A 27,574-nucleotide genomic window follows, 5' to 3' on the forward strand; every position below is an offset into this window, starting at 1 on the left:
ATGACGTTTTCACATATTTCAATGAAAAACCAGGTGGATCCCAAATCCAGAGCGCTCGGCGATGTTGCTCAGCAGCCGAGGGGCAGCAAAGCCCGGCTGCTGGGGCGGGGAGCGGGCCCTGGCGGACTACAGCTCCCGAAGGGCTGCGGGCGGCTCCGCTTCCTGCCCGGGCCGCGGGAGCCCATGGAGCCGACGGAGGGCGCCGAGGGGGAGCGGGTGGTGCAGTGCCCGGTGTGCCTGCGGGAGCTGCCGGGCGCCGACATCAACGCGCACCTGGACCGCTGCCTGCAGGCCGGCGGCGCCGAGGCCGAGCCCCCCAGCAAGCGGCCGCGCCTCGCCGCCGCCCCGCCGGGCGGCCAGGCCGAGGGGCAGCCGGAGGAGGCCCGCCCGCCCGCCGGGTCCCCCGTCTTCTCCCTCTTCCACAAGGGCCGCGGCGGCGGGCAGAGCCCGGCAGCCGCCGGTGAGAGGAGCGGCGCGGGGCGGGACGAGGCCGCCGTGCCGGGGGGCCATGGATGCGCGGCCGCGCTGTGCGGGGAGAGCCTGGCGCAGAAGCTGGAGGGGAAGCCCCTGGCCGAGCGGCTGCGGCCGGACACGCTGGGGAACTACGTGGGGCAGGAGCGGGTGCTGGGGGCGCAGACCCTGCTGCGGTCCCTGCTGGAGTCCCACGAAATCCCCTCGCTCATCCTCTGGGGGCCGCCGGGCTGCGGGAAGGTGAGTGCGGGCGGCCCCCTCGCAGCCGGCGGGGTCGGGCCGCCGCTGCTTCACGTGGCTTTTGAGGCCGCTGTACCTAAAACCTGCTAATTTTCGGACTCTCTCTTTTCTTCGCCCTTCTGTCTTCTTGGTTTCTTTTGTAGCTTCCTTACGTTGGCTGATGTCCATTAGTTTTCACTTAAGATTACAAAAAAAACACAACCTGCCTCGTGAATAAAATAGAATTGGTCCACCCCCATCAGCCCTGCTCCATGCAATTTGCTCTTTGGTTACACAAGGCCTCTCTTGCTTTCAGATAATTCAGATCTCATAACTCCAAAGTCTGTACCTAAAACATAAGCTATGGTTTAGTTAATGGCTGAGAAGCTGAAAAACAGCCACAACACAGAATCTCTAAATACGTCTAGGAAACCAGCAGGTTAATACAGCACAGTTTGCGAGTACTAGGTTTGTTTTAGCCAACGAATTCTTGCCCCTTAGAGAAGGCAGCACAGGTTTGGAAGCCAGGTAGCTTATGGCTAAGCACTCATCCACATTCAACCACTTTTAGGCTGGTGGGTCTTTGTGGGATCTGACCACTGCATCTTCATGTCCTGCCTCCTTTAGCGTACCAGGGGCCATCATGAATCCCCAGAGACCGTCCAGCACAGCAGTGAAGGGATTCACAGTTGTTGTGAGGGAAGGATCAAAGGAATGCCTCAGGTGTGGTTGAGCAGTGTTTAAGATCTCGCCTGAATTTTGTCCTGTTGTTCCACGTATTTCAGATTTGAGGTGTGGCAGGGCAAACAAAATACAGTTTTCTCTGTCAGTCTAATGTGTTCACAACATTTAGTTTCATGTATTATGTATTTATATAATTTGGTGTGTTGGCTGTGTGAGAGTATGTTTGAGAAATCTGGGATAGGGGAAGCAATTGATGCTTAGCAGAGAAGTTAAGGACAGAGCAGCAGCTTGCTCTTGTCAGCATACTTAATTGAAAATAAAAGAGACTTGCTGTGTGGTGGTTGAATAATAATGCTAGTCAATCACAGTAAATAAGGAGCGGGTGTTAGAATGAGATGAATACCATTAGCAGTGATGCAGCAGGTTTCTTAGGCTAGGTAACATACACCTCAAGAGAACCAACTACTGAACTTCAATAATTGCCACTTCCTTTAAAATAACAAAGTAATAGCAGAAAGTAAGAGCTCAGAATAGATGGGATGAAGAAGGGCTGTCTCTGAAAACTGATTAAAGGGGAGGTGGATTGACTGAAGTAAGATGGCCAGAGAGAGAAGTGGAATTCAGTTCTTTAATAAATAGGAATTCTTTCTGAATAACACATTCAGGGGCTTGCTTCTATATTTTTTGTGGCCTCCTGCCTTTTGTTTCTTGTTATCTCTGTCAGCAGCTTGCTTTTTCTTGAAGCCCTCTTTGCTCAGGAAAAAAAAGCTGTACAAGTGCAGTGGTGGCAATGCAAAGGCTGCAGAACAGTCTCTGCAAACTGGCACTGCTTCAGTGGTCTTTGAGTTGGGATCTGATGAATGCACCTGGCTTTGACCATGGAAGTGCTTTTTCATGAGCTTGTGAGAGCCTAACAGTTGTGTTCCAGGTCTCCTTTAGGAACCTTCTGTGGTAAGTGTCTTTGAGTAAAGGGTGATCTGTTTTATGCCTGTAATGTCACAGCTTTCGTTCTCCTTTCATACGGCACATCGTCCTCACCCATATGCTTTATGCGTAATTGTATTTAGTAAGCTTGCTTTTCACAGAGTTTAAATTCTGTTGTTCGTCAATTGTCTAACAGTTCCACTACTCATCTGTTACATTTTTACTCACTGAGCAAAAATACTATTGGGTAACTCTTCTGCTTTCTAGGTTATTCCTTCTCAGCAGAGTTTTGAGTCTATCTGCTTTCAGCTGGCTCCTGATGAAACACCCATTATTGGCTGAACCAGAAATTCCTTCTGCAAAAAGTTGAACTTTGCCCCTTCACCCATGTTTATCAATTTCTAGGATGGTGCTAGAGTAGAGTTTTATCTCAGGCCTTCTTCCCCATAAATCATAATGTCTGTCTGAGTTAAATAGCTAAAAGTTCTGTTCTTTTCTTGGATATGTCCTTATAAAATTCCTCTCCTGACAAAAGTAGTCGACCTGAAGATGAAAAAGGAGATCTGTTCTTGCCTGCCTATCCCTCTCACTGTTGGAGTTGGTTGTATATAATGTGTCTAAGAAGACATTCCATGAGAAAGCAATATTTGGCTTGAAAGCTTGAAAGATCTTGTAGAGGAGAAGTAAGCTCACTGCCTCAGGACCTGGTTGGACTGATCAGCAAAAACTGCTTCCATTAAGTACAGTGCTTTTCAGCAGTAACAAGGCCATAGGCTAAGCTCTGCCCATCAAAGAGCTAAAATAGCAGCATAATTAGATATGTTGGTCTAAATTCAGAAGTGCTGTGTAAGGTGGTCATACATTTCTTAAACCTCTACAGGCTCTTGCTACCCATGGAATCTGGTTGTTGCAGCCCATCTATGCCTTCTTCCATTTCTACAGCCAAATGCCATGGTAACTGATACTTTAGAAAGGGTAGAGCAGGACTAAGTAAAAAAACAAAAACTGAACATGGAATAAATCATTAGGGCCAAATTTCAAATCAATTTACATATTTTTCAGTCTGGATGTTTATGAAAAATTGTAGTTCAACAGCCTTTTTCTAAGCAAGAAGAAAATAATCTTGCTTGTTAAAGTGCTATAAATGTAATATTTCTTATTGTAGGTCAAGAGTATTTTTGGAGACTTTTTATCATGAGACAATAAAGCTAGGTACTAGAATAAAAACATGTGTGCTATGTAACTGCTCTGCCCAAGTCGATTTTGGCCTCAGCTGCACTTGAATATTGAAGGAAACATCCTCAAAATTGAAAAGACAAAATTGGGGTATTTCCGTTGCGATCCTTTTTTCTTTTGAGTTTCCATCTGTACTGAGTCCTCTTACTTTAAGGGAACATGATCTTTGTACCTTGAATCTGTCATCCTAATTACGTAGGAAGCCAAGGTGCTCTGATGAAAAGACTTTGACTTTTTGTTTGCACTTTTGTCACTCTGAAGTGTTGAACAGAAGAGCCAGTTTTCTTCTTTTAAGAAGCTGACCAGACTCAGGCCAGAAGAAACAGTGCTTCAAAGAGATGCCGTGGTTATTAACTTAGGAACAGTTAGCTTGTTCATACTGACTATGCAAATTTTTAAAGGCCTGTATAAATCCGAGTGTAATGTGAGTAAGCTGTGCTGTGATTTATGGCATCTTAATACAGGGATTTAGATTTTTGCATGTCTGCCATTGGGGCACCAATTTTAGTAAAGAGTTAGCGGGGGGACACAGCGTAACTTGAGCACCGAATAATTTTGCTGCCACAGATGAAGTTTAAGCCTTATAAACCTGAACATTCCGTATTTAAGTACAGTAAACATTCCCTCTTATGGCTGCCGTGTAACAAGAAAAAAATAGGTAGCAAGTGGCATGAACCCACTCCTTACAGAAGATAAGACAAAGAGCGTTCATGGATGATTTTTTGAGGTTCATGTGTGCACTCCTGTAATAAGATAAAATATGCAATGTTGGTATGAGTGCAAAACATTAAAAACCCCAGTAAGTGGTCTTTGAAGTTTCTATCAAATCTTCTCTGACATTATATTTTATTTCTAGGACTGCCTGTGTTTCTTTTCTTTCTTTACATTCGATAAATCACCTATTGAAACACAGAAAGTCCAGCACCTGTTTTGGTGCCCGCATATTTATCATCACTTCTCAGTGCTTCCTATTTTGCTGATTCAAGTGGTTACCTAATGGGCTGTTTGATTGCCTGAGTGTATTTTGTCTTCTCTTATTCATGCAGCTTGGGATGTGATTTGAACCATTTGAACTAATGAGTTCCTTCAATTGATTACCATGAAATTTTAAACTGAAAATGCATCATGTTTTTTACGGTAGTGTAAACTCAAAGTCCAGGACAGCTCTGAAAAATGGGTTAGCCATTGCAGTTACCTGTGTTTGCAACACTTCCTTTGCAGGGACCAGTGTTGTAATGCAGTGAGCTTGGTTTTGCTTATGCCAATCTAAATCAGGAATAACTTGGGGTGGCTCTCTAGGAAGAGAACGCTGGAAGAGAAAATACCATGGTATCCATAAAGCAGTTGGAATTTAAGTACACGATTCAGAATACAGCAAATGGAGATACAGCTCCATTTCAACAAACATTATGCAATGACCTTGCATCTGTTTATGCTTGGTTGGGCTTGGATTCTGGAAGTGCTGTAAAGCACATACTGTGTCTCTTGTTCAGTGACACTTACTCCTCCAGTAGTATCTCAGTGGGCTATTTGGGGTTTGAGGAACCAAACAAGATGGGTAAGAATAGCATCTGCCCTTATATAAACACCAACTGCTGCTACTTTTGATTGTGTTTATCTCTATAGACAGTGTCCCCGGGCCATGTTCACCTGCTGTGCTGCCAATTTCCTTTAGACACGGCCTGGCTTATCTCCTGTGACGCAGTGTGGCACAGAGAACATCCACAGAGCTACATCCCAGAGAGCTGCTGCCCTGTGTGGCATCCAAGGATGCTGTTGGTGTCTCCCTCAAGGCAGTGAAACAGAGCACGGCCTTTCATGATTGCTTGGCAGCCACAGTGTGGCCCTGCTGCCAGCAGAGGGAGGGTTGAAGGTGAGGGGAGACCATTGATGGCAACACCATGTAAACAAAGATTTGGAAATCCTAGCCAGAATAGAAGAAGAGCAAAAAATAGCTGCAAAGTCATGGTTAAACAGCAGCAAAGAAAATCAGGGTGCTAGTTCAGCACTCTGATAACATGGCTTAGACCCTACAGGTCTGTAGGTGTAACTAGCCTGTTGTGTTTTGCACTGGGCTTACCAGTCTCTTTTCATCCCTGCCACAAACATAATAAACATTGTGGTTTGCTCTGGAACAAACCAGCAAAGTCACTTGTTGGGGAAACCTACATGCCAACTAGATTATCCGTGCTCAGGAATAATCCATGCTGTGCTGCACTTGTGCTAGTCTGTGCCAGATCTGCTTTGGTCACCTAAACATGGCCTGGCAGAGCCTACAGCCTTCCAGACTTCCTGGGAGAACTGTGTAGGACCTTGGGTTTCACAGTATTCTTGATATGGTCTAATCCTGTGTTCTAAGCCCTTCCCAGGTTTTTCCAATTCCACTTGCTGAAGTGAGCTAGGCAGTACCACTCTTCATTCTTGTTAGGAACTTTGGTGAGCTAATGTGGTGAGCATAGTTTAATGGCCTGGTACAGGGCTGCAAAAATCAATAAGACCATCTTACTTCTGAGCAGGTAGCACTTGAACATCAGCATCAATAAGACTGGCTTAGCTTGTATGAGCTTTTAACTCTTTCTTCCAGCCGTGGATGTGAGGGAGCTTTGACTAGTGGCAGTGCAGAGAGGAGAGAAATACTTCATACTTAGGAGTGTTGCCCAGTCAGGGAAACTTCTGAGTATACAGAAAATTGTTGTCTCCTAGTACAAACACCCAGCTTACCAAACAACAAATCTGATTGACTTTTCTGCTCTGACAGTAGGAGGTGTGTGGAGCCAAGCATGCTTTGTGGGTTGCTTTTTTTCATCCATAACTTGTATCAAAGCCTTGAAAAATGAGTAGCATAGTTGCTGTGAGTGAGCTTGCTTGTTTGGGTTGGTTTTTCTTGGTTGGTTGGTTGCTGGCTATTTGTAAATCTGAGATAGTTTCAGCTGCTGGGAAAAGATATTCTCATTTGGGCTGACACAAAGCAATAGGTACAGGATGGTGAAGGAGAGTTTCAGTAGTTGAGTGCTTTTTCTGTGTGCAGTGGGTCAGGAAATAAATGGGCTGAAGTTAAGTGTTATTCATTGGAGAATAGCAGTTCGGAAGTTTCTTGGTAAATCTGTGTTTCAGAACAGCTTTTTATGATGTCACTGCTTTAGCTTGTCTAAACAGGTAGGTCAGTAAAGCCTCACAATATTCAGCATAAAAGTTGAGGTAATAGGTATGAGTTTGAATAGTTTGGTGTCATAGTAGAAGAGAACTAAGAATGGTTTCTGGAAGGGGCAAGGAGCTGTGAGCTCCTTGTAAGGTGTTATTTTTAGTGAAGTTAGCAAAACGTTAGTTTGCAGAATCACTGGATCACTCCTATTCTTAATTTGTGGGAAACAATATTCCTGCTCCTGCCCATAAAGAAAGAAACATGAACTAAATAAGAAACACCTGTATAATAAAAGGAGTATTACCAATTTTTTTAAATTTTCCTTTTGTGCCTGTTATGCAGGTTCTGATTCAGGGGTACTCACAGTAAATTGCAACATCAGTGTCACTATTTAAAAAGATTTGTTTTCCAGTGTAAGAATCAAACATCAAAATTTATTTTAGATTATGAAGGATAATCAGTGTATTTTCTACTGCCTTATTTCCATATCAGATTTCTAATTTTCTTCTTGTTCCTTAAATACATTGCCCATGGGGGAAAACTAGGAAATTAGATGTGAGTTATAGGTGTTTTGTGCTACTGCCTTCATACTTAAGCTACTTTGCTTACATGAATTCTCTACTAGGTTTTGTGTTCCTTTAGGTTGTAACCTGAAGTAACAAAGAGGGAGAAAACTGTAGCTTGTTCCTGACTTTTGCTTGAGATGGTGGGAAAAAAGCAGCATAAAAATCCTGAACTCATGGGAAGTCTTTCAGAGGACCAGGGAAAGTTTTGCATCTGTGTGATAGGCAGTTTGACTTGCTGAATGATTGATTGTGCAGAACAGAAGGAAGAGGCTGTGAACATGCCTGTCCTAGTCAAGCATTGCATTTGAAAAGCAATGTATGTTATTCTTATTGCAACCTTTGGTGACCCACAAGTTGGCAGAGGGAGAGAGGTATCTGCTGGCTGGGATCCGTGCAGCAGATTTCAAGTAGATTCTTGGTCTAACAGTAACTTTCACACAAATCTCTTTGATTTTTTTCCCTAAATTAGAGTTAAAAATATGGACTCCTGTGCATGTGTATAAAACAAAGTCTTTACTGCTTTTTTTATAAATAACAAAACTCTCTGAGTTACAGCCAGGGTGCAATGTGAGCTACCAGCCCAGGTGAAGCTACAAGAAGAATAGCTGCTTTATTTTTTTTTTCTTTGTTGTCTCACCACTGCCACTTTTAGAGAAGGAAAAGGTACGTTTTCCTTTTTCATCCTCAGATTTGATGTATTGGATGTTTGTGTGCTTTCAGAGATTTTTAAGGCATGGATATATCCTCTGAAGTTACATTCTGATTCAAGGCCCTTTTGTAAGGAAACATGAATTTTGGTTTTAACTTGATAACTCAGTTTCAAAGATATTTTTCTTTTGGTTTTGATGGGGTGGGGGTGGAATTTGATTGTTTATTTTCTCAGATCTTGCTAATATCTGTAGGCTTTGCTGCAAACACTTTCCAAGTGTTTTTCCAGTCTTGTCCTCTGCAATGATACAGCTTGGGGACGGGCTGGTGGATTGAGCTCCAGGAATCGAGGAAGGATCTGACATGGGATGTGAGTCTTATGTCAGGACCTGAAATGACACTGCTTCTGAAGGCAATCAGGAAGCCCTTACTAAAACTGAAGCAAGAATAAATAACAATATATCCTTCTCCTTAGCCTCCCGTTTTCTAACTTGGGCTGGTTGCGGTTTCAGGGACAAGGAAATCCATTAAATGGACAGAGCAGGGTACTGCAACACCGTTGGTAGCCAAGTGGTAGGTGCTTGTTTCTGCAGCCTCCCTGCAAGAGGATCAGGTTGACACCACCTGCTGCTTTAACCTCAGCACTTAGAATATCTTCTGAGGTGGTTTTGTTGGCACCTGTCCCTGTCCTCATCTGCTGAGGCTCTCCTGTCTTCGGTCTGCTTTGGATTCTTCTCTACTAGAACCGTGAGCTTGATGGAAGAATCACCTGTTTTCTCTAGCAGTACTTTCAAATAGAGATACACTCTCTTTGGGGCATACACCTGTGTTAACGAAGGGTTGTGAAGGAAAGTCTCAAAACCATGTCTGTGATATGTTCTGGTGTAGTAAATCTACCCAGGTTGGTGGAGGTTGTGTCTGTGCTTTGGTAGGCTAAGTGAAATTATAAATAAATTTAGATTTGAAGGGGTTGTTCATAAGGACAGAAAAACAACATAGCTGCTTACTAAAAACAGCCAGTTTGTTCAGTCAGCTACCTTTTGCTTCTCTGGGTCAGCATTTGATTACTGTTAACTATTTAGATTTAAGAGTTACATTTTTTGAAGTACACATGTCAATTTTTAATGCTATTGTTCTCATGCTTTTGTAGAAACTGCAGTCTGATTAATTTCATTTTTATGTGTATTTGAAATATAAAAGGGTTTAGTTAAAAACATTGTAGCTTTTTATTTCTCACATGCAGTTGCAGTGTAAGCTCTTAGGCAGGTGTCTTGGGGTAGTCCAGCATCTTTATCCACATGCTCCACAAAATAACTGCACAGGGAATTGCAGTCAGCCCGTCTTCTGTGACAGAAATGTATTTGGCAGAGAGTTCTTCCGTGACAAAGGAGACAGCTGTCAATGCTGTCCTTTTCAGTACTGAGGCTCACAGGGTCTGGTATGGAAAAGTGCAGGCATTGGAAATGCAGCAGAGGAATTGGCAGCTACCTCTAGCAGGAAGTTTTTAAGTCTTCTGTGCCCTAGAATAACGTGAGCTAAAAGCTAAATATTAACTCTGTAAACTGTCAACACTGCCCCTATGTCCAAAATCTATAGCTTTGTTCTTGACATATTTCCTTTAAATTGGTACTTTCTGTATCTGAAATGATTTTTACAAAGCTTTCTCCTATTGCTGTTTCAGACTACACTGGCACACATCATAGCCAACAGCAGCAAAAAGAATGGCATGAGGTTTGTGACGCTGTCAGCCACAAGTGCCAAGACAAATGATGTTCGAGATGTCATCAGCCAAGCCCAGAATGAAAAAAGACTCTTCAAGAGAAAAACTATCCTCTTTATTGATGAGATCCATCGTTTCAATAAATCTCAGCAGGTATTGTACTACACTGATTTTTTAAAGGAGCTTTTGTCAGCACTTCTGTAAAATCTCCCACTTTGCGTTAAGGTGATACCTTCCTCTGGGCTTTTGATTTCAGTGTTAATACTTGTAGTAGATGAATTTGGCAGAAACATAAAAATTAAATTCCTTAGCTGACTTCCAACCAACATTTAATTATTGTGATTCAGGGATTTAAATAAAAGACTGAGTTATATATAAATATGCCAGTCTTTATATGATACTTTTATGAAATTTTATTTTTTGCAAAGTCATGTTTGTAGTGTTTGCTGCACAAATCTTCATTTTAGCCTCCATCTGGGGGGATAGCATTCTGTATTACCTTTACAAAGGTCTGGAATGTGAATGTGCCAAAGGTGGGTATTTTAATGTTGTCCTCTCTTCTATGTAAGAAAAAAATAAGTCGTGGCATGGTACTTCAGGATAACACTGCAGCCATCACTTGGGCTTTTTTTCTTTTTTCTTTCCTAGGTATAAGGTTTTTCCAGTTGTGCCATGGAAAGCTTGAATTCTGTATGCTTGAATACTACAGGTTGCAGTTATTAAATTGAATTGTTCTGTAATCTTCCTGTAGTTTGCTGCATACAGAATTAAGCAGGGAATTGTAGCCCTAAAGGTTGATTCAATGTATTTAGGAGTAGCGTCACTATTTGTTATCCTTGATAAGGCAATTTCTTGATTTCTTGTGTTGCCATGCAATAAACCAAAGTCACACAAACCCAAAATTTGCAGATTTCTTTACCCTATTTCTTTTCACCTGGTAGGGTCATTCTCAGTGCAGTCATTTATTATTAAGGTGTTGTGTGCATGAAATTAAATCATTTCAATATCTGCAGATTAACTGCCTTGCCAGTGTGGTTATTTGTCTTATCAACAGGGAACCCAAAGTCTCACAAGACGCAAAAAAAAAAAAGGTAGCCTACTCACATGGGATGTTTCAGGTTGTCATTGATCGAGATCAGCTTTTTCTGCTTCCCTCCCATGCTCAGGACACTTTCCTTCCGCACGTCGAGTGTGGGACGGTGACCCTGATAGGAGCGACCACAGAAAACCCTTCCTTCCAAGTGAACGCCGCTCTCCTGAGCCGGTGCCGGGTGATCGTCCTGGAGAAGCTCTCGGCCGAAGCGATGGAGGCAATTCTGATGAGGGCTGTCAGGTTCTTAGGGCTCCAGGTTGTGGGCCAGGGCGACCAGCACGGCACCCCTGCCACTGGCAGCAGCAGCAAGAGCTCGGAGTGAGTACTTTATGGGCTGCGGGGTGTTAACGTGCACAGCCCGAGGAGCTGACTGCCTGCCAGGGAGAGAATGAAGCAGTTGGGGGTGGGAAGAGAAACCCTAGCCACTTCTGATAGTAAAGAAAAGAAGTGGCAGCATATGGCAGGGGCGGGGGTGACAGGAGAGAGAGAATTCAGAGCATTGGCTCTCTCCATCCAAAACATAATCTCACCGTCTGGATTAGGACAGAATTTTATACTTGGATCCATAACTCCTGACTCACCCTCTCAGGATATTTAAATCTGTTCTGCTGCTGAGGATTTGCTGTGGAAGCCTGTATCTGGGTCTTTGTCATGTCTTAATGTGTGTTGCTTCTTGCTATTGATTGTAAAAGCATCATGTTACCGTTAAGTGCTGAATGGGCTATCCCCTCTTAATTTGGAAGTGCCTGCCAGAAGTTTGTTGTTTTCCGAGAATTTGTTTTTAATGAGATCAGGGAGGGTGATGCTGCTTCTGTTCTTTGGTTGCGGGATAAGTCCTGTGCTGTGTTTTACGATACCCAGTGATGAGAGGAACTGTTGCTGTGAGACATTAATAGATTGTTTTAAGAGAGACTTTGTTTTTCTCTGCCCCTTGATGTCCAGACAGATAAATTCATATTAAACGCTTTCTAAAGTTTTGGAAAAAACAACATCCAGATTTGTCTACAAGAGATGTTATCTGCCTTCTGAAACAGGAGGCTGGCAAATAAGAGTAATGCGTGGTACTGTGGTACTCACATGCAAGCTACTACACTTCCTTCGTGTTGGTTCTTGGCTGCACTCCTCATGATTTACAGTGCATTGGCGTGGTGGTGATTGACAGACTATGAAATAAATGAGAGGGAACCCACTTGAACTTTGTCACAGAATGTAAGCACAAATAATTGCCAACCTGAATGCTGAGGTCAGGACAGGTAAGGAAAGGTATTCATTTTTTATTTTTAGGTTACCCGCCTCATAGTTTATTCATCTGTAGCTTTTATGTGTTGTAGTAATGTGAATTTTAGAAGAGAAGGCAGTACTGCATGTCAGCATTAATGTAGTGGCACAGCTGTGGTTGTGGCTACACCCTGACTGGGGTTCAGAGGCTTTCCTTTCTGTACAGGATTAAAGTACAAGGCATAGTTTCAGCTGCAGTTGTTTGGGTTTGGGTTTCACTGGACTCTCCATGTCTGTAACCTTCCAATAGCTATGGATGATTTAAACAGCGCGGTGCTTCATCAAACTGAAAGAAGTCTGGCAGGCAGACTGTCAGACTAACACAGTTTCAGAAATCTCTCCCTGGGGAGAGACGGCCACACTCCAAAGGCAGTCATGGGAGCCAAGCCTTTAAAAATAAAAATGGGGTTTGAATTGAGGAGGTTTTGTTGCAGCTGTGTCTTTCTTATCTTTCATTATGCAGTCTGGTGCTGAGCTACAATTCCTACACTCTGTTGCTGATAAGTTCAGATTTTAAGCCATCCACCCTCCCGTGGTTCTGGTTTGGATTTCTCATTGATTCCTGCTTCTTGCTTCAGTGTCCATACCATTTCCGCTTCTTCATTTCCTCTCCACTGCTCTGCAGGAGCAGCTGTCTCAGCTTTTTATGCCCTTGCCTCTATGGAACAGGACTGTCATTAGATGCAGGCAGATAACTGTTCATGCTGTCCTGAAGAATAAATGGAAATCACCAATTACAATTTATTTTATTGTTAATGGTGCTCACCTTTATACCAGAGTGAGAAAAGGAGCTGTAAGGCAGCATGTCCCCAAACTATGGGGTGTACCCACTTTGAAAATGCTGCAGGGGTCTAGCAGGAAGGCACAAGAGATGTGTACATTGAATTTTGGGTTTCATTTCCCATGTTAGTCTCGCTTTCCAAGCCACAGCAGTGTAGTATGAAGTACTACACTGCTGTGTAGTACTTGGCCACAGTTAATCAGATGGTTTTGTATCACATCAGTTGTCTGACAGGATGGCTTACCTAGGAGATTTTGAAGGAGAGGATGATTCTTTGTGGTCCCTCTTGTTACCTTGAGGAATATGGTGAGGGTGAATCTTCCTTAGCCTTTACAAGCATCTTATGTGCTTGGCAAGGATGCAGCCATCCCCTAGTGATTCAATGGATTTCATCATCTGCACTCCACAAGGAAAGTGTGCTCTATCCAAAACTGTTCCCTTAGATTTTCTTTGTGGATTTTTCTTATCTTACTTCCACCATTGGTGCAGGTTTCTGATAAGGTTAGATCACCTGGATTCTCTTTCACTCCACTGTGGCCTTTTTTTGCTCTAAAGCTGGAGCAACTAGCAGTGAGTTTTACTTCTTGGATGTCTTTCTGTTTGTTGTGTCATCATGGCTCACAAAGGTTCTTTGACAGTTTTTATGTTTATTACTGGATTTCTTTAGGATAATATGTGCTTTTTGTTACATTTGCATCAGCATTACTGCCATCAAACTGTGCCTCTGAAGTCTTGAGTAAATCTGAAGACTGTACTTTATTGAAGTCTTTACAATCTGAAGACTGTACTGAAGTATAGTCTTCAGTATACTGAAGATGGAGAAATGAGAAAGGAAGAAACATACTCATGATGAAGAAAAGTAAGAAGTCAATGTTAAAGATGTTTTTTATTGCTGCAACTGCTTGTGCTTTCTGCAGTTTATGCTGTGTCAGTAGTAGCACCAGCTGTTCCAGGTGTGCACTGATACATTACACTTGTACTGTGTCAGTGGTGGAAGAAACCAAATTCTTCTCTTGGCTCTTTATTTTTGCTATTCAAGTGCTGCCCTCAGAATGGTATCTCTAATTGAAGTCAGACAGTAAACTGGATGGTTGATTAATGTGTCTGAAGCTAGATAGCACAGAAGGCACACAGCTGAGGGAAATGGAAGGAACCCCAGGTTCCTGTTGGCAAGCCCAGACATCATGCAGTTCAGCTTGCTACTGGCTGTATTACAAAGTTCTGGCGTGTTTCGAATTCACTGGTTCGTAAATCACAACACTGAAGGTGGAATTCCTTTGGATCTTCAGTGTTCAATACTTTCTTGAAAATTTTTCCTTAGTTGAAATATCCATTCAATTTCCTTGCAGGAAATGAGTTGCTGAGGTGAGACAATGCTGCAAGGTAGTGAGAAGTGCATAACACACTGCAGTAGTTCAGTTGAAGAACTATATTTGCCTGTAAAAGTGTTGCAATCTGCCAAGGAGCGAACATAGTTTGAATAATTGCACTGAGAAAGTAAGGAAGTACTGATTTATGTGGGAAAGAAGCAATGAGTGCTTTATCTCGTTTTGCTCAGTAATTTTTTAAATCTTTGATCACACAGGTTCTCCTTGCTTGGGCTTCCTTATATTTACTCCCTGATACTGCTTATTCTCTCTTGTCATTGGCTCAAGTGCCGTGGTGCTGTGTAGGTTTAATGGGTTGTTCATCAGACATTTCATGTTGGTTCTTGGCACAAACTGTCTCAAGGGAATAGTGATAAAGTGGACCTGGAAGAAGGATTTATTATCTTGTAGTGGTAGTTTTCCATTCCTTGAGCTAGTATATCACCTTCAGCCCAGTGAGTGATGGATCCCAGCACGTCCCTTTTGGCTTGTTTATGTTTTGGTCTCCGTATCATTGGTTACAAGGTACCAACATTGACCATTGGCATCCAGTGGGTGTTCGGTGTTAATTTTGGAAGTTGAATAAAATATGGGATTGCCCTGCATATCAGGAGCTTGGAAAGAAGTCAGAAAGCATGGCAGTTATTCTGCCTTGTGGTTCTGATGGGTGCAGAAGTTGGATAAACTGGAGGGAGTAGGGCACTTGAGCTTCTGAAGACAGGATAGGCTTAAAAATGTAAAACACAACAGTGGGTTTTGGAAGCCAAGGTATTGAAATAATTGCCATCCTGATTTTGAAATTAGACTCCTGCCTAGTTTCCATCAGAAAATGGAATTTAATTGCTCAGAAAAAAAATCTCAATTCAGTTGTTCTGAGTATAACATTTTATTATTTTGAAATACCAAATGTGTATGGAGCTGAGATTATGCAACAGGAAAGCATTGTGTTATTTCCAGTCAGTGATTCTCATCAATGTGCTGTGCAAGCAGCTCGTATGTGGAAGTTTTCTCCATTCATTGTTGTTCTTTATCACATCCTGCATGTCATGCTATTGTAGGCATGGACTGCATCAGCCAATACATAATGCATTATTTGGATTGGAATTGCCATTACCCTTAGATTACAACTGAATTTCACCATGGAAATGGACAAAGCCACTGCTTGTAACCAGCTTTTTCATACTTTCTTGTGAATATTTGTTTCACTTCCTGTAATATAAATTGCTTACATTGAGTCAACAGGGCAGTTAGAGTCCTATAGTGAAACAAGAGACAGGAATTCAACTCAGCTTTAAATTAGCAGGCAAATGGCAAAAGTGCTCTTGAGGCCTCAGCTTTTTTTGGGAAAGACTGTACTTAACTTCTTCCAAGGTAGTACCTGCCTTTTACTGCTCTCAATGCTTCCCCTTTACTGGCATCACTGTCTGCAGTTGTGGTGTCTGTGCGAGGAAGCCTCAAGCACAGGATGTGTTTCTTTGTAACCAGCAGGCAAAGAGCTTCGTCCTTGAAGGTGAAATCTTCTCTCAAGTGTGCCCTGCTGGTGTGTGAGAAGTGTTTGCTCATCATGTTGTATATTTGGGGTTGTTTCTGCTGAAGGAAGCCTTAGCAGCAGGATGTCTGTGTGTAGTGCCTGCTGGTTTTTTAAAAAGAGCATTTGCTTTCCTTGCTGGCTTTTTTAATTTAATGCTTATGAGAGATATGGTACCCATCTGTAGTGCTGAAGGATGAATGTTGCTTCCTGGTTTTCAAGGAATTTGATGCTTGAGATAATTGACTAAGTCTCTGTGCACTTGCATTGTTCTGCTTCCTTGTTCAAAGATGGCGTTTGAAACACCCTGGCAAAAGTGCCACTCTGTGTGTGTTAATATTTTTTACTAGATTCATCAAATGCATGGGAAATAAGGAGGTGGAAAAAAGTCATGACGAGATGCATGTGATGCGTCTGTTTTTGCCAGGATGTCATTCCTACTGTCTACTCTCTGCAGCATGGGGTTTGCCCCTAGAAGACATTTGTCAGCTTTCACTTGCAGTGGTTGATTAGGATTGCAGCTCTACTAGTTCTTCCTTTTTATGTGTGGCCATGAGAGGACTCAAATATGAACTGCTAAATTTTTTCCAGAACCTACAGTCTCTTTCTTTTGTGTGACAAGTGCAGAGTGGGTTTCCAAGGAGGAGGAGATGGCAAGTAAAGAAAATCAATGGACACATCTGTCTGGGAATCCTGATGCTGCCTTTTTCTACACGACTGGTAGTAATAGTAACACATCTTTTGGTAAATGAAGATGCAGGGCTGTTGTGAATCCTTAATTATTTGACACACAAGAGCTTCATAAGAAACAGCCTCTCACACCAAGCCCTATGTGCTAATCCTACTGATACCTGTCACTCTTGATTTACAGTGCAGCTACTACAAGTGGCTCAGTTAGGGCCATTAATGTCATGTTTTAATTCCATTAGCTGCTGTCTCAAAATCAGATCAGTTACACCTTCTGCCTTAGATGTTACCTTTTCTACATAACTGACATTTGAGGGTTAAATCCCGAACTGGTTTGGATGTGTCCCAACAGTGAGGACTGCAGCCTAGCGGGTGAAGACCTAGAGACAAAACTTGAGGACTTCATTGTTCTCACAGATTTTTCATGGACTCACTAGAAGATCTCAAGAGATCCTGCTGGTGCATTTCTCAGGTCTTCTCATCTTCATAGAATCACTGAATATTCTGAGCTGGAAGGGACTCACAAGGATCATCAAATTCAACTCTTAACTGAATGGCCAATACAGGGATCAAACCTTTGATGTTATCAACACCGTGCTCCAACCAACTGAGCTAGTCTCAGTGATTTGTTAATTTAGAACGTGATTTCACTAGAATTTGGCCTTTTTCACATTTGTGAAACACTTGGAGCAGTAGATGGCAAGAAGAGTGATGGACATGTATTGGGATGCAGCTTCTTTCTAGTAAGATTTTTTTTTTACCCCAGTGACTAAGTTGCAATACGAAAAAAGTAGGATGCACTGTGTTTTACATTGTAAACAGCCTTTCCAGTTGTTGTTTTCTAAAGAACAACTGATAGCACCTCTTGCTGTTTTAGTAGTTAGTTCTAAACATCATGCTAATGACTTTATAACTCACTATATTCTCTTACCTGCATTTGGATAGCTTGCTGCCTTTTCACTGTTCTTCCACCAAGGAATTTGAACTGCCACCAGTGAAATGCTGATGGAGTAAAACCTTGTAAAGTTCAGCTAGCTGTATCAGAACTGGGCTGTGGTGAAAACCTAAACCTAGTTTTTGTTGAATTTATTGAGGTGAGGAAAAATAAGGGGGTTAAATAGATGAGAGCTCCCGCCCTACATTTTTTGTGTGCAATTGTATTTAGCAGGCACTGGAGCAGGAGGAAGAGGGTGGGCCCCTGGTTCTGCAGGACAAGTTAAGGCAGCTCTTAAACCCAGCTGTGCATCAAGAATCTTTGTAAAGAAACATCATTTCCCCAGCACAACAGGCAGGGAGAGGAGTGCCGTGGGGGCTAAGGGTGTGTGGTTATTCTGTTGCAGATTCCCGGTGTGCATAGAGGAGAAAGCTCTGAGCACGCTTGCCTATCTTTGTGATGGGGATGCCAGGACTGGGCTGAACGGACTCCAGCTGGCAGTTCAGGCCAGAGTAGCAGCGGGAAAGAACGCTCCTTTGAACACCTCTGCCAAAGGTGGTGCTGCACATAGCATTCTGGTAACAGAAGAGCATGTAAAGGAGGGGCTCCAGCGGTCTCACATCCTGTATGACCGAGCAGGTGAGTCACAGATGCAGTTTCTGAGATGCAATGTTCTCCAAATGTGATAGCTTCTCTAATTCCTCTTTCTTCTCCCTTTTTTGTTCCAGCTGCTCTACTGAAACAGTGGTTGTACTGAAGTTTGTCCCAAAAGTTACTTTTCCTCTACAGTGCAGTTCAGCTTGAAATTACTTCTCAACCAGGAAGTGTAGATTAGCTGAAAGACCCATTTGCTGTCCTGAGAACAGTTAGTTGCACGGTGAAATTATTTGTTATTTAAGGTCTATGAGGGTTTCAGTGAAAGGGGCAGAAGAATTTCATGAGGACATTTTTCTTGGAGGGCTGGATATCTTCCATTGCACTTTTACTCCTTTGAAAGTCTTGGGAGTGCTCAGATCCACAGCAATATGTTATGTCAAAACCTGAGCAGTTTGCTTTATTTTTAGAGTTGCTTTTTAAGGTAATGAATTCTGTAGCTTGCTTAGGGCAGGCCACATAAATCGCATTGCACTTAATGCTTCCTAGAGTGATAACCACTCTTGCTAAATTTGTGACTTGGCAATCTTAGGCATCACAGTAGCTGGCCACTAAACCATTTTATGTTAGAGGGTTAAAAATCAGTGAGTGTCAGATTAGGTGAATCCCCTTAAATGAATATGCTGGTTCTTCAGCAACACTTGAATGACTGTGCAAAATAGTATGAAATGATTATGCCAAGCAGTATTTGAAGAACTCATTTATTTTCTTTTTTATTTTTTTTTAGGCCATTGTTTCTGATATGCTGCATTAACTGCCACTATTCAAAATCTGTGATGAGAGCTTTCTTGAGGCTGGTTATAACATATGCCCGCCTGCAGCCTTCTTGCTACAAAGAAATAATGATGACTCACTGTCAGGGGAGAGGCAGCTGGGCAGATACTGATCTAATGGCAGCTGAGAAGTCGAGGGCAGGCAGGGGGAGGGAGAAGAAACATTTTATAGGGTCTGTGGCAGGAAGAGGTCATGATTAGAAGGAAGTGGAAAATCTGACTGGTTCACTGGTACAAGTCTCTTGCACAGCATAGGTCCCTTGTGTGTTTGCTGTCGCCTTGTGGTCACTGTCACACAGAACTCTTGGCTGTGTCACCTTCTTGCTCTGGTAGAGATGGCATCTTCCTGAGGCTTGCATCAAGTCTGGGTAGAGTGTGTCAGGCCCTTCTTTGTTTCAGTAATCTTTGTTGTGGTTTATTGTGGGGTTTTTGGTTAGAGATTTCAGAATGGTGAAAGCAGTGAAAACTGTTTTTCTGGGTTGTATAAATGCCAGAAATCCTGACACCGATATTGTCACAGTAGCAGGTTGCCCAAATACATGTCTTTTCAGAATTTCTTTTATGGAATGGTCTGTGTTGTCCACTGACTGTTGGCTGCAGGTTGACCACTTTTGTCCATAGTAGAGGTAGCCATTTGTCCTAAATACAAAAGACTTTCAGATGGCGGCTACTGCATAAATTTTATATTTTTTTTGGTAGCATGTTTTAGCTAACACCTTTTGAATCACAGCTGTGGTGGTGGGATCTACAGTCCTCTAAAATGAAATGCTTCAGTCTTTTAAAGTGGAGGGTCTAATCATGATAGAAACAACACACATGTGTTGCATGTTCATGTAGAAAACACAAAATAATTTATTAGTGTTCAAAGAGTAAATATGGACTTTTTATTTTACATTCTTTTTTGTTAACCTTCTGCAAAATTTGCCAAATACATGTAATTCGGCATTCTCTTCTGTATTTTCATCAAGTAATCTAGGAAAGAAATCATTCATAATGCAGTTGTTATGCTGTTGTTCTAATCTATGTGCAGACATATAAAGAAAAGGTTTTTGTGCAGATAGTTTATGCATTTTAGCTGGAAGGACAAAGAAACAACTTTAATCAAATTTCACTGCCAGCAGCTGCCTGAAACCCTTGCAGTTGGAGAGGAGACAAAAACTGTTAGTAATATTTTTGCTTTTAATTGCAGTTGGTAAAATTTTGATCCTTTTAGAAAAATGATGTGGCAACCAAATTCATTGAAGTTTACCAGCAGATGGGCAGTGACTAGATCTTTAAAATAGAGTTGTACTGTTGCCCCTTCCTTTTACAGATTGTATCACTCTGCTAGCACTGATTTAATAAGATAAATCAGTAATTTCACTGCCTCTGTGGTGACATAAGTTCATGTATGGTAAACACTGGGAATGTGTTATGCTGAAGTTAATTTATTCTGCAGTCTGGAACACAGTTTTTCATTTACCTTCTCAGGAGGAGAAAAGAGAAGGTATCTCACTCTCCTGGGTTTGCTGTCAGGGCAGAGCTTAGAGCCACGTGGGCAGGAATAAGTTGCTATTCCATACCATGCACATCATTGCTGGGGTAGGGGAGTGGCTTATTTGGAGTTGGATTCCTAACTGGTGTTAAATCACCTCATTTGCACCATAATGGTTTTTTCCAGCTCAGTTTTTTTCTGGTGGATCAGAATGAGAAGTCTTCTCATCCATGCTCTTGGTCTACTCTTACTTCCAAGGCTTTATTCTTTCCTTTATCAGTGAGCAGTTTGATGTTTACCTTTGCCTAAGATAAGAAATAATTTGAGATGGGGACTGATTTTAGTTTTGCCCACTGCTTTGTGAATAGAAATGGTTTAAGAAGCTCAAATATTAATTATGGTCAGTGAACAAGACCTTTTCCCATATCTTCTACCAATATGACTTGAGTTAAATCAGCACTTTAAACTAGCCTGAAAACTCCTCATGAGCACATAAAGCAATCTGTGGGCATATGTCAACAAGATTTATATATCGGTATATGTCAGACACTAGAAAAGCTCTCTCTTCCACAAAGCCTCTTGTGCAGTGTCTTATTTCAGAGAGGTATTTGCCTTTGTGGGAACTGCATAGAGAAAATTTAATTTGATTCCAAAAATTCTTCATAGTTTTGATTTCAAGAGGCATCTGAGATACAGCAGAGATAGATAAACTGGTATGTGAATGTCTCTCAACTGAATTGATAAGGCCCAAACCTATATGTTAGCTAACCAGCATGAGAAGGCTAATAAATAAAGGTCTACTAAAAGTTCTAGGTTTTTTTAAGCTGCTTTTGGTATCTCAGGCTATCTATAAACTGTATTTTTAGACAGTTTAGAAATGTATTTTTAGACATTTTAGAAATGAAAAATCTCTCTCCAATGCACATCACTGTATTTTGTCTTTACTTGATAGTGCAACGTGACTATACTTGAAGTATTGTCATTGTAGCTCTGTCACCAACACGAATTTTGTAAGGAAGGAAATAAGAAGCAAAAACTAATTCCCTTCTCAGCCTGAAGTGTGAAATTCCCTGCAGGTTTATATATCTAAACCAAACCTATCTGCTGGATTCCTTCTGCCTCTCCAGCTGAAATCCTCACATATGGCATTTTACAGTAGCCCAAACAGCACATAAAAGCCTCCAGCAGAAAACTCTGGATGAGTGCAACCTCTGGAGATATTTAAAGGCCATCTTCCTTACTTTTAAGAGACCAAGAGACGCCTCTTGCAAGAGGATGATGCGAGTTCAGCTGCTCGGGGTTACTGCTCCTGACTCAAGTGTTTTGGTGGAGCACGGACATGCTGTTTGTGTTGGCTCCAGTGAGGGCTGCATACCAGGGCTCTTTGTGTGGAGTCCTAGCAAAAATAGCTGTCTGACTGCCTGTGCTCACCAGCAGCCTCTTGAATTCCCCACAGAATCACACTCCAGCAGGAGCAGAGATGAGGGCAATGGACCTGGGAGGTGGAGGTCTTGCTGACTACAAAAGGAACAACTACAGCAGCGTGGTGATGTTGGTTCCCAAACTCACTCAGGCAGCCCTTTTATTTTTCAGGGCCTACAAGTCACTGCTGTGTTCTGATTTGGCCCTCAGGCCGTAAATCCTTTTAGCCTTAGGAAGAAGAGGAATATTAACAGATGGCTGTGCATGCAGCCAGTTGCCTTTACAACACATACTTAGCTGTGAGCCAAGGAATGCTAGGCACTTGAAAAAATAAAAAAAGCAGATAACATGGAAATATTGCAGCAAAATACTCTTACAAGTTTGATTAAAAGACATGCATAAGAATCAAAACCAGTTGAACAGAGGAAAATTGTAAGCAGGAAGGGTCTCATTCAGTGTTTGTAATACTGACTCCCTATTTTTAATTGTAGCCCTAGAATATCTGTGGGATAGCTCTGTTTCTCCTTGGAGTCCAAATCTAATAATATATTAAGCTGAAATATAAAAAAAAAAAAATCCTTGCAATTCTTTCAGTCTTCCCACTTTTTACTTAGAAGCCTGGCATTTCAAGTGTTGTTGCAGTAGGGCAAGTGTCCACACTTGAACTCAGCATTTCTTAGGGGTTTCCCAGGGTTGTGCACTGCAATTCTGTTTTTTCTAAATTGTATGGTGTTCCATCATTGTATATCCATGGCATTTCCTTTTTTCTCACCCCTATAGAGCACATCAAACTCGTGTTTTACTGCGCACTTCATTTTCAAGTTTTAGATGATATGAAATGTCGCTTTTCTAAAATACAGTAATACTGTATTACTGTATCCAGTGGTGTCTTGTATTGCTGGATTTCTCTTGTTGTCTTCTCAGAGCTCTGTGTGTGTCCAAAAACAATGATCAGCTATTTCTATGTGCTTGTACTTTTTGGCAATTACAAACTATTTATGTAGAGTTTTCTTCCTAACTGCTTAAGATATCTGGGGTTATCTTTTTTTTTTTTTCTTTTGAAGGGAAGGCACTTAGTTTACAAAATCCAAATTGTTTGCCTAGCAATGTTTACAAAAAAACAACTTCCTTTTCATCAGCAGTTGCTCTGATTTGCTTATGTAGTTAGGGAATGATTCACATGGGAAACCATGAAGGCACTGAAAACAATAATGAACGCTGTAACCACATATCCCTAAAAAGAGCTTGAAAAAGCACCTTATGTTTACTGATGTAATCGAGTAAAATATATTCTGTTCCCTTAAAGGCATTTCACTTAATTTCCTCCTAACAGCTTTGTGTATTGCTTCTCCCCCATCCTGAACAGGAGAAGAACATTACAACTGCATCTCTGCCCTGCACAAGTCTATGAGAGGCTCTGATGAAAACGCCTCCCTTTACTGGCTTGCTCGAATGCTTGAGGGCGGTGAGGATCCACTCTATGTGGCAAGGAGGCTGGTGAGGTTTGCAAGTGAAGATATAGGTCAGTATTTGCACTATTTCACATGGGAAAATCATGTTGAATGAAGATCTGCCGGGCTTCTCTGGTTTCTAAAAGCTGGCTTCTGAAAAACAAATGCAAAATATGCAGAATAGGTACAAAATACTGAAATGCTGCACATGGCATAAAAAACTTTGTGTATGCAGGCAGAGACCTACATGAGGTATCATTGTGATGATTACCTATTTCAGGAAAGACAAATGTGTTTGAGGTCAGGGTTGGTGTGTATTAATATGGATTCTTTTAAGCCCTGCTGGTTAGTAGGTCACCAGTAAACTTGTGCCAGCACAGAGTGTGTATTTCAGGCATATCTGATTTTCTAATAAGTCTGGCACATGAATACCTACCATGACCTGCATTCCTTAGGTTTAATAGCTGTAAGGCATGTTTATTTACTTATCCAAAGTAGTATATCCAGCAACACTTTTAGCACATATGTGATGGGTGAAGAGTTAGGAGACCTGTGAAGCTATGTCTGTATAGCAATATTTCCCCATTTCTTTATTAATTTCAAAAGGTAGGAGAATCGTATGTGGTCAGCTACTGCTCAGTCTGCCACTGTGTGGCAGCAGATTCAGTCTAAATCATACACACAGCTTAGACTTTTTTTCCTTTTTGTTTTTGTTTTTTTTTTTCCTTTTTTTTTTTCTTTTTTTTTTTTTTTTTGTGGGAGGAGGAAAGCTTGTGGAAGGAGAGAGTGTATCTTATGTATGATTTTGTATTGTACCAGGAATTCCAATATCTGAGAAAGTAACTCTGAAATGTGCATGGATACCTTACAGGAAAGGGAAAAAATAGTTTTTTAAAAAGAAAGACATTAAGTGAAGTAAATAGACTCTAACCTGCTTTTATCTGATCCCTTTCTGTAGGACTGGCAGATCCTCTGGCTTTAACACAAGCAGTTGCTGCTTATCAAGGCTGTCACTTCATTGGAATGCCTGAGTGTGAGGTAAATACTTCATTAATTCACTGATTTGAAAGTTCTGCAAACTGTAAAACCTATCTGTAACTATAAAAAGAAGCAGATTGCAAGGACAGGACAGGCTTAGTTACTTGTTCATTCTGCATGTCCCCTCTTTGACCAGAGAACATTGTAGCTCTTAAAATAGATGCTGTAGTTTAAAAAGAAGTCACTGCATATTTATTGTTAAAATGTGATGCATGAACATATATAATTTTTCTCTGTTTTTTTTAATATGATAGATAAAGTAGCTGTTATTTTCTAGTAGTGAAAACCATGGAGCTATGGTATTGTTAAATAATTCATCTTGTTTTAAGTATTCATATTATAGTAGCAGGCAGAGGTCAGTTTAAAAACAATCCCTGCCATGCTGTACAACCAACCTGAATAACAGGCCTTTTCCCAAAGGGCTTAAAAGAGGTAATTTAACCTTTCACTCTGCTTGTTTGCAGGTGATTCTAGCACAGTGTGTAGTGTACTTTGCCAGAGCCCCAAAGTCTATAGAGGTGTACAGGGCATACGGCAACGTCAAGGAATGCCTGAGGATGCACACAGGACCACTGCCCCCTGTTCCTCTGCACCTGAGAAACGCCCCAACAAGGCTCATGAAGAACCTGGGCTATGGAAAGGGCTACAAATACAACCCCATGTACAAGGGACCTGTGGAGCAGGACTATCTACCAGAAGAGTTGAAAGGAACAGACTTCTTCAAGGAACGAAAAACGTGACTGCTGTGCTCAGAATCAGTTTTGATTTTATGACTCATACATTTCTACTGGGATCAAAATTCCCCTTACAGTGTCAGCTGCCTGTTACCCTGGTTAAAAGGATTAAACCACCAAGCCTTATAGATACTTTTTTATCCTTCTGCTTTTATTGCTACTGTTCAGAAGATATTTTGTAAAGGGTTGCAGTTAGGCAGTGTAGAGATGCAAAATGAGCTGTATCCATATAGTGCTGTCACTGGTTTAAATGAAATTAAGAAAACAACGAGACTTGTGTTTCTGGCTCTTGCTGTGAGACAAGAAATATTACTGTGCTGCTTTTTAAAATCAGTGACTATTTCAGATTTTGAGAACATTATTTTCCAGAAAAATAGTAAATTGTACCTGCTCTGCTAAAATACTGTACAAAATATAGTTACAGAGTAATTTTTGCTGTTATGATCTTTCAGAGACCAATTTTGTACAACAGTTATTAAACCAATAAAGCTGTTACAAATAGTGTCTATGCATTTGTTTAAATACTCCTATGACAACAGTGTGGTTTTGAAAGTTTGATCTCCCTTTAATTTTATTATCCCTTCCTTCCAGAGCAAGTTAAATTCATTTTGTAAGCAGAATAGTCATGAACATGACCACTGGAGTGATACCAAGCTCTTGGCACCTCTCTCCAGCTGTGATATGACCCAGCCACCTGCAGGTCAGCTGTCCGGACCACACCAGTTGCAGGTGAGTGTTTCTTGACACAGAGGTATTTGTGCTGTGTGGTGTTTAGATCAGAGGGGTTGCCGCAGCCACATGTCTGGAGCTCATTCAGAGCAATGTTCACAAGCCAGGAGGCCTGTGGGCTGAGAACGCAGTGCCAAGTCCAGAAGCCAACTTTATTCTGCTTATTCCTCTTAATTCTCAAGACAGATTGCTGACCTTTGGCCTTGATCAAAAGTTTTGGATATACAGCTCCAAAGTTTTGTGATTCGTATTGGAGATTAATTTTGTTGTGAGATTGCCTTCATATGAAGTTCTGTGTGATGTAGGGGTCAAGCCAAAGATCCTGGTGTAACTGAAATGTTTCAGAAATGAACCTTTTGCATGACTATGTACTGTTAGAGGGTTTCACTCATATTCTTTAAACATTTCTATGTTCTGCTACCTTAAATAAGTAGTTTTTGAATGGGCAAAATGTTGTTCTAAAGACAAGCAAGTATTTCAACAAGCTTTATTTATGTACATTTGCATGCTTTTCTTTTTAACACAATTCACTTTGTTGTTGTTTGGTTGGAACTTCTTGTTGCATAAATTAAGGCGTTGATTAATTAGATTAGTATTTTTATCCTGATGGTCCTCCGAAATGCCTTTGGAGGAATAAACAAGGTGTGGTCTTTTCTGAGCTGAACCAGCATGTGCTCACCTTCAGAGGGCAGCACAGGTTGGCAAAGGGTTCAGATGTGGTGCTTCATTCCTCAGCCTCCAATGGAGGCAGAAATCGTGTCCCTCAGGGCAGATCCATCAGACAGTGCTGTTTAATTGGCTACCAAAATATTGGTAACAAGAAGTTAATGTTTCAAAGCCATTGTGTTGCATGGCTGCTCTTCAAGCCAAGGATTATTTACCTTTTCCCTTCCTCCCTGTGGTAATTAGCACTGGAGAGTGGCTGCTTCCTGCTCTCTCCATGCTGCTGATGTGCATCTCTTTTATATCCCCTTATGGAGGGTCATCTCCTCTCTTTGAAGAACTCCACACTCCATTAGAAAGTCCATCAGGATCAGATGTACTCAGAGGTGAACATTTCCCATCCCTCCAAAACAGACCCAAGGCAAAAACATCCCTTTCTGCTCTCGGCAATTTATGCAGTCTCCATATGGGATTGAAAATGCTGCTTTCATAAGCCAGTCTAGTGAAACTGCTTCAAAAGCACAAGATGAAAGAATGAAATTAAAATATCACAGAACACATTTTCTTTTTTGTTTTCCGGCTTTTGACTACCTGAAGTTTACCCTGAGAAGCTTGCTGAAGGGCAAAAATGGATATGAATTATATGCTGATATAGTGGTGTATTTATTTACTCTTCAGAGTGTAGAGCTTTAAGGAAATGCCAAATATTGCAGTGTCACTAGAAAATTTGGATTCCATCAGGCAACAGTTGCTTCTGCTGTAAGGAACACCATCAAAAATTACCTAATGAATATTGTTTCCAGCATTTAGCTTGTTTGACTCTCACAGATAAAAATTTGGATGATACAGCTGGCAAGGAGTTGTTTTATACTAAATATTTATCTGAAATCATTACTTGAATTTTATTTTTCTTGTCCTGTTTTCTCTGCACAAAAAGTCGAAACCCTCAGTTTAACCTCTGGACTGCATTTTTTTCCCTTTTCTGTGAGCATTTTCTCTCATGTTGAGAGAAAAGCACTTGACCAAAATGACTGCATACCATTCTCCATGAAATTACTTTAAAATATAAGTGTTTATACAAGCTGGTTGTTTGAATTCCCATCTATCCTGAAGATACATTTTCTGGCTGCTGTGATGAGTTCATTATCTGAATTGCCAGCAGCTACCCTGCCATGTTCAGCATGTTTCCAGACAGGATGTGCTCTCCAGGATTTTGGCTGTGGTTTTTGTCTTCTTTTGTTGCTAAGTAGTCTGGGGTTGCGTAGGACTCTTAATGAATGTTATGCTAATAGCCTGCATTTAGATGGTACCACAAGATAATGGGACAGAACTAGCGGTTCACTACAGTAAAAAAAACC

At 41.5% G+C, this 27,574-nt stretch overlaps 1 protein-coding gene across 1 annotated transcript; it reads left to right on the forward strand.

Moving 5' to 3' along the window:
* WRNIP1 (WRN helicase interacting protein 1) lies at positions 1-26,978 on the forward strand. Its single transcript, XM_058036082.1, has 7 exons — positions 1-711; positions 9,572-9,763; positions 10,777-11,021; positions 17,685-17,917; positions 22,968-23,123; positions 24,011-24,090; positions 24,555-26,978. Exons 1-7 carry the CDS (start codon positions 1-3, stop codon positions 24,828-24,830), a joined length of 1,893 nt encoding a protein of 630 aa, XP_057892065.1. The 3' UTR covers positions 24,831-26,978.
* The last annotated feature ends 596 nt before the right edge of the window (positions 26,979-27,574 follow it).

This window comes from Melospiza georgiana, chromosome 1, assembly GCF_028018845.1.
Source record: "Melospiza georgiana isolate bMelGeo1 chromosome 1, bMelGeo1.pri, whole genome shotgun sequence".
Taxonomy (NCBI): domain Eukaryota; kingdom Metazoa; phylum Chordata; class Aves; order Passeriformes; family Passerellidae; genus Melospiza; species Melospiza georgiana.

Coding starts and splice junctions, on each gene's coding strand:
- WRNIP1 (XM_058036082.1), top strand. CDS start 1: ATGACGTTTTCACATATTTCAATGAAAAACCAGGTGGATCCCAAATCC. Junction 23,124..24,010: donor GTTTGCAAGTGAAGATATAG/GTCAGTATTTGC, acceptor CCCTTTCTGTAG/GACTGGCAGATCCTCTGGCT. Junction 24,091..24,554: donor TTGGAATGCCTGAGTGTGAG/GTAAATACTTCA, acceptor GCTTGTTTGCAG/GTGATTCTAGCACAGTGTGT.